Source organism: Crocodylus siamensis, chromosome 8 (genome assembly GCF_052110815.1).
Source record: "Crocodylus siamensis isolate JL-2025a chromosome 8, ASM5211081v1, whole genome shotgun sequence".
Taxonomy (NCBI): domain Eukaryota; kingdom Metazoa; phylum Chordata; order Crocodylia; family Crocodylidae; genus Crocodylus; species Crocodylus siamensis.
In genome coordinates this window covers 75849881-75856570 of record NC_143402.1, presented here as the reverse complement: position 1 = coordinate 75856570, position 6690 = coordinate 75849881, and the positions used below count along the sequence as shown (strand labels likewise).

The 6690-nt window shown below is 40.7% G+C and overlaps 1 protein-coding gene across 1 annotated transcript in view; it reads left to right on the top strand.

Annotated features, from left to right (window-relative positions):
* The first annotated feature begins 2712 nt into the window (after nucleotides 1–2712).
* The window catches only part of LOC149859090 (ABC-type organic anion transporter ABCA8-like), a 49003-nt gene continuing 45025 nt past the window's right edge, over nucleotides 2713–6690 (top strand). Inside the window, exons 1-2 of the mRNA XM_090059395.1 lie at nucleotides 2713–2769; nucleotides 6015–6160. Coding sequence (XP_089915521.1) covers nucleotides 6059–6160 — 102 coding nt within the window. The 5' untranslated portion in view covers nucleotides 2713–2769; nucleotides 6015–6058. The remainder of the gene's footprint in view (nucleotides 2770–6014; nucleotides 6161–6690) is intronic.

Genomic DNA, 6690 nt, shown 5'->3' with positions numbered 1-6690 from the left:
ACATTTTGTCCTCTAAGAGATCCTGTTTGAACAACTTTCTAAAGCCAGGAGATGGGAATGAAGCATGAAATAAAAATGATGCACTCCTTTAGGCAAATCTAGTGTTATTGGACCATGTACATGGTAGCTAGTACAATATGTTGGGGAGAAATACTGATATGGTACAAAATAGTTTGGAGGAGACAGCTGAAGGGAAACAATACCTAGGCTCTTGTTCATGATGCTATTCTATGTGTTTATGAAGAATGCAGGAAAAATGTTAAGAGACACATTTATCACAAGATTACACAAAGGTCGAGTAACAGATTGTTTGTGCAGGTGCTAATTAAAGGGAGTGAAGTGCAGCTGTCTCTAACTCAGGATGGGACATAACTAACTCCTGGACTGTTGCCCTCCGAAGAACTCATCCTGGCCAACCCAGACGCAAGAACATCTGGAGACATATACTTATGTGAAAGAGCCGAGGAGGGAGGAGGCTGGAATAATGTTCTTTGTTGCAATGCATAGAACATCACTCTGCTCCTCCGTGTTTCTAGCTCAGGATTCTCAAGCAGGTAGAGCGGGGAAGGGCACAGAGTATGACTTGGTGAAAACCAGATGCTGTATCTTCATTGAGCTCTCCTATTTACCTCAAATCTTATCCCGAGGGTCTAGCTTCCCACTTGCAAAAGGGAGAGAATACAACCCAGGTCATATACCATGCTAATGTGATAATCAGTGAAAAAAGGCATTTAGCTTTTTTCCTTTAGATAAATGCATAGTTTTTAATAAATTATGTCCCATTTATTCCTGCAGCTGATACCCAAGAACTGTATTTTTTTATCCCTGTCTAAATCAGCTTGCAGAACTGAATCCCCAATATTCTTGCTGATGATATAAAGCTGCTAGGATATACTTCTCTGCATACAACTGGGGAAAAAGTCATCAGCTTCACAGGTGGATGGCAGCATTGGACTGAAAGTGGAAAAATTCTTGAATTTACAAACTCTGAAAACACCTGATATAGGAAATAGTATGCTGCAGTAAAAATACAGGTTTAGTCTTCAAAGGAAATGAAACATGCAGCATTATCATATGAAGCACTTCACATAGCACTTTGCCTTCTCAGTCTACAAGTACAAACCCAGTATGCCCCATTCTCTCACATTCTGGCCACAATATAATGGAATTGATGGGAATTGAGCAGCCATAGCTTGACACACCTTTGCCAGCTCCCTGGCATAGCAGATATAATTAGGGAAAGAACAACATACTCCAGGTAATTCTGTTCCCCTTATTATGTGACTGTAACAGCAGCCAACAATAAATAATGCTCCAATCATTGTTTCCTTTCTCCAAGTATATAGAAGATCATCTTTCCCCCATAAAATACTGTATTTTCTTGCATACAACACAAAAATTCCCCCAAAACATCCCAATTCTCCTCCTTGCCCCCCACCCCCCACGCCCAATCAAAAGTTGGAGTGCGTGTATCAATCAGGAAGGCTGATTTTCTGTCTGGGATAGAAGCACCCTGCTTTGATTACTGCTCTATAATACAGCAACTGTGGCATTTCTATCGAGGCAGTTGAGTCAGGTGACTTAATGGCTCATTGTATTTCAGTCTACAGATGTTGATGATTATCTCTCCTTTTTAATAACCTTGATGTTCCACTAATTAGGCTAAACTTTTTTAGGCAATTTTATTATTTAGTAGGTATTCTAAGTCTCTCTCCCCTTATTTCACACCCTTAAAGACTGTTGACCTCTTTTCAAAATCATAGATCCACCCGTGGAGACCAGTCTTCAGGAGCAGATAGGTTTTCAGCTGTAGTTAAGCAGGAAAGGAAGAGTGAGTCAGCTGACAGGGTGAGCCAGCCCCATCCCTGCTCTGTGCACCCATAACTCGAAAACATCTTTTTCCTTCGTTCTGCTTCCCAAGACGAGTGTGTACTATATTCCAGGGCACGTTGTAAGTGACACAAACCAGCCAGCATACTGCAGCCTTAATCCAGATGTTGAATGCCATCAATGGTGTCTCATATCCTTTGTAGGGTGTGAACATCACAATGCCTTCTACAGTTATTACATATTACTTTAACAGCTGCTGGGCTTCTACCATTTGCTTTGGGAACTGAGTTTAAAATCTGTGTACCTGTGTCTAGTTGTCAGGATGTCTGCACAGAAGCCTGCTGTCTATGTTGGAATGAAATCTGATGTGGTGCAGATTTACCATTCAGCTGCTATTCTACAGATGAAATGAAAATAATTTTATCTATGAAATGCTGTATTAAAAAATTAGCATTTGTGTTGTCTGCTGTGCTTTTTATCCAATGGGTTAATGAGGTGGAATTATTTTGTAGGTGAACCTTTAAAAGCTCTTTGCTCTCCAGTATTTTGAGAACAGAGCAGCTGATTTACAGCAATAAGTAAAGTTCAGCACCTGTCCATATTAGCGTGTCAATCTGTTCTTGATGTCAGCAACTGAAATTGCATGAAGAAACTAGAGATTTTGGAGGACAGGGATTGTATTTTTTTTATTATTAAGTTTTCACAGTTGCAAAAGCTTCCTGACTAACTTTTTCTACTCAGCAACAATTATTCTTTGTTAGCTTTGTGTAACAGAAATCTGAAGAGCAGCAAAACAGGAAGGATATAAAAAGGTGGGAAAAAAGGAAGCAACTCAGAAACAAATGGGTCTCGTGAAGCATGCTTTTGGAGAGAATTGCTGAAACCTAGGAGGAAAAACAAAGCAAAGCAGCACAGGAGAAAGTGTGTTAGCAGCAATTCGTAAGTAGATTTCAAAACAGTTGACTTCTGCACATTTAGCAGTTATCAGGAAAGAGTTTCCACACTCCTTTCGTATTTTTTACCCTTAATATCTAGTAATTAAGTATTCCGTAACTCATCCTCTGGCAAAGTGTTCTGCTGGGTTTTTTTTCCAAAAGCTCTGTGGCCATGACTGATGAGAGGAAAGAATCTTTATAATAAAAAAAAGTTGAAATTCTGCTGAAGTTTCTTAAACACATAAAGACCAGTCAGGACTTCATCTCTGATGAAGAGACCTGATGAAGAATGCATTACAACTGAAAGCTTGTCTAACTTTTATTGGACTAGCTGTACAAGTGGGATAAAGAGATCACTCCAGAAAAGATTCCTTGCCTCTCAACTCATTTTTGTCATCTTTTCTAGAATGAATTTTGACTTTTATCTATATCAGGACAGAGTTCAGGTCACCATTAATGTCTGTCTGACACTGTAGCTGGATGTGGTAGTAGAAACCCAGGAAATTCCAAATCAGTGTTTTAACTTTTTACCAATTAAAAAATCTTTTAAAAGGTCCTGTGCTATCGCACATGCTATGTCATAGAAATGTGAGGCCATCTATAGGTCATTCCCCTTCCCCAAAACAGGATCAGCTACACCTCCTGACAGAAGTTTAACCTGCTCTTAAAAACTTGGGAAGATTCTCCTATCTCCCTGCTTGATCTGTTCCAGGGTTCAAACTGTACTCTGGCTTCCCTTTCACTCCTGCCACTTTTCAGCCTGCAAAATCTAATTCCCAGCTTGTTGTTTATCTGGGAGTTTTCTGTTGACTTCAGTGTGTGTAGGATCAGATCTTCACAGCATGCCCTTGATCAAGTTGCTTGCTATCTTTTTCTTTTGTTTTCACTGCAAAATATGTAAGCATAGATCTTGTGTGAGTGTTGTAAGCTCAATAGCAAGGTTTGTTGGGTAGATGTGATATCTTTTATTAGACCAACTGAGTAGTTGGGACAAAGTTCTTTGCAAGCTTTCGGGTGTAATCGCCCTTCCTCAGGCATAAGAAGTCTCTGCTGTTATGAGACTCCAAGGACTGTAAGAAGCTAGAAGCGTGACAGGATGTCAGTGAGAATGTGATTAGGTGGAAATTAGGAAAACAAAAGATAAAGCAGGGAAGGGCAGGCGCAAAGGTAAGTAAAGGAGACTACTGAAGTAGTTTTCAAAGGTAGAAAAAAGGCTGACTAAAAAAGTAAATAGCTGGAAATTAGGAAGGCAAAAGGTAGAAAAGGAAGGTGGGGAGGAAGAGGGGGAAAAGAAAAGTGTAAGAGGTCAGGTCAGGCTGGTACCTGGTAAATCAGACATCAAGCAGGTTGTAATGTGTCATAAATCCAATGTCTATATTGAGTCCATGATTTTTTTATATCCAGTAGATTTATGACGTGAAGTTCATAGGCTCATCTACAAAAGGTGTTTTGTAAGTTCCCTTTAAGGATTAGAACTGAGAGATCGGAGTGGGGTGATTGTCTTGTGAGAAGTGGGCATCTGCAGGTAGTTGGGTATTCGTGTCTTTGATAGACTTCCAATGTGCGCTCATTCTGGTGCACAGTTGTTGTTTGGTTTGTTCTCCATATATTCAATTAGGGCATTTGGTGCACTGGATGCACTATATAACATTTCTGGAGGTGCAGGTGTAAGATCCAGGAATGGTGCTGGTTCTGTTGTGGGGTGTAGTAATTGTGGGGGTGGTGGAGATGTGTTGGCAGGTTTTGTATTTCTTCTCCTGGCATGGTCTGGATCTATTAGGTGTGGTTTGGGTCGTAGGGAGGTTGTTGCTGGTGATGAGGTTGGCGAGGTTTGGTGCTTGTTTAAAGGCTAGGATGGGTGATTTTGGAAAGATCTCTTTAAGAGATTGGGTCTTCTTCTAGTATGGGTTACAATTGTTTGAGGCTTTTACGTGTAGGTTCCAGGGAAGGATGATATGTCATAATCAGTGGTGTGTGATTTGTGGGGATTTTCTTGATGTACTACAGCAAATCTCCTTGTGGTTCCTGGGTGGCTCTTTCAAAAGCATGAGCTATCTCTCTGGAGGAGTGTTCTTGTTGGGTGAAGGCCCTTCTGAGATTTGAGAGGTTGCGAACATGGGTATTCTCCTCCGTGCAAATTCAGTGGTATCAGAGAGCTTGGCTGGAAAATACATTAAATTCAGCTGTAAGCTTAATATGTATTTATACAGAGTGTCATAAGAGGCAAAGTTTCTATCCAGAATGTACTGCTAAGATTAATTTTTCAGACTATCAGGATAGAGAGTGAAGGCTCGAAATGCACGATTACGTTTTAGAACCATGTTACTTATTTGACTCAACAACTCCCACGTTGATTAAAAGCTACGTCCTCCATAGTAAGGTGACCGGAATAACCTGTTCTTTGGTTTAGACTGCTGTGTCCTGTGGCCTGACAAGTAGAAAGGAATACAACTGTAGTAACAATAATAAAAACTAGGAAGAACAGCTTTGATTTTGGGCACACTTTTATGTGGCTAGTCCAGGGTAATGGACCATGGAGACACTCTGTGAAATGATACAGTTCTTTTTCTTTTTATTCATACCTCTTAATTTGTAGCATCTGTCATCAAATCCATTCATTAATAAAACCAACAACAACAACAAATGAATTAAAAAGACTGGAGCACTTTTTAGCAATTGTGGAATATGTTAAAATATCACCAAGTTGCAGTTCTGCTTTTGAACCTGAATATTTGGAAGCAGAAAGAGGAAGAGGGTCATGGTTATGCATTTAGGATCATGTGCAGATTATCTCCAACTGTCCAGTCAGCAATATCTGGTGCTTCTCAGGAAAACAAAAAGTTCCCCCGTAATCAAATTATGCATCTGGCAGAACACTTCCTGATGTCTTCCACTGCTCAGTTTAAGCCCTGAAGTGTGGGATTTGGTTTTACGGGGGGGTGGGTTTAATGCAGAGCTACAAGTTTTGCAAGCACATTGAGAGCACTGCTGGTAATTCGGAGAGTAACTTCATTCAATTTATAAAGCCACACTGTGGAGGCAGCCCTGTGGGAAAGGCCTGAGGCTAGGAATTGGAAGATCTGAATTTGATTTCCCTTCAGCTAGACTTTCTTGCATGAAGGAACTTTGGCAAGTGATTTTAATTCTCTTTCCCTTCTTAAAATGGGAATGATACTTACCTGCATACAGCATGTTGGCATGGATGCTAAGACTGTGCAAACAGAAGGATTATTATTGTTCTCTTCTCAGATTTGTTTAAGAAGTTCCATGCTTTTGACTCTCCGGGTCTGAAAATGCGGACACTTCACAGAAACATTCGCGTGTTTCAGCAAACTAAAATATTGTTATGGAAAAATGTCCTTAGCAAATGGAGGAGGAAAAGGCAGAGCTTTCAGGTGAGTACCAAAAGGTCTTCCAGGAACAGAAAAAAAAATTGACATGTTTTGAAGGGTGTCTGTTGGCAAAGTAGGTCGTTGTAAGCCCTTTTTTACTTTTACTGGGCCTCATTCTTTCTCTCATTTTGGCAACGCAGCAGTAGCATAATCTCCGAAGCATAAATTGTTAAAAGAACCACTTTTCACTATAGAATCAGTTTTTCATGGTTAGGGCCTAGAAATTAACAATGTTTAGTTTTGTGGACTTTTTACAAAAGATTTGGCTCTATGACTAAGGAAATATATAAATATTCAGTCGTGTATGTGTATAGATATAGATATATAGACTGAACGGGGAAGGATTACTGTTTGTATTTTTTTGCTGTGGCTCAGATTCAAAAGCTGGTGAGTGCAAGGGGGGTGGTTTCTTAACGGGCCAGAGCTGGGGCAGGCAGGGCAGCCATGGTGGGGGGGCTGGGGGAGCGGGCAAGGGTCGGGGGGTGGGGGAGCAGGCAGGGGATGGGGCTGGCAGGGGTCCCCCCATGGTCCTC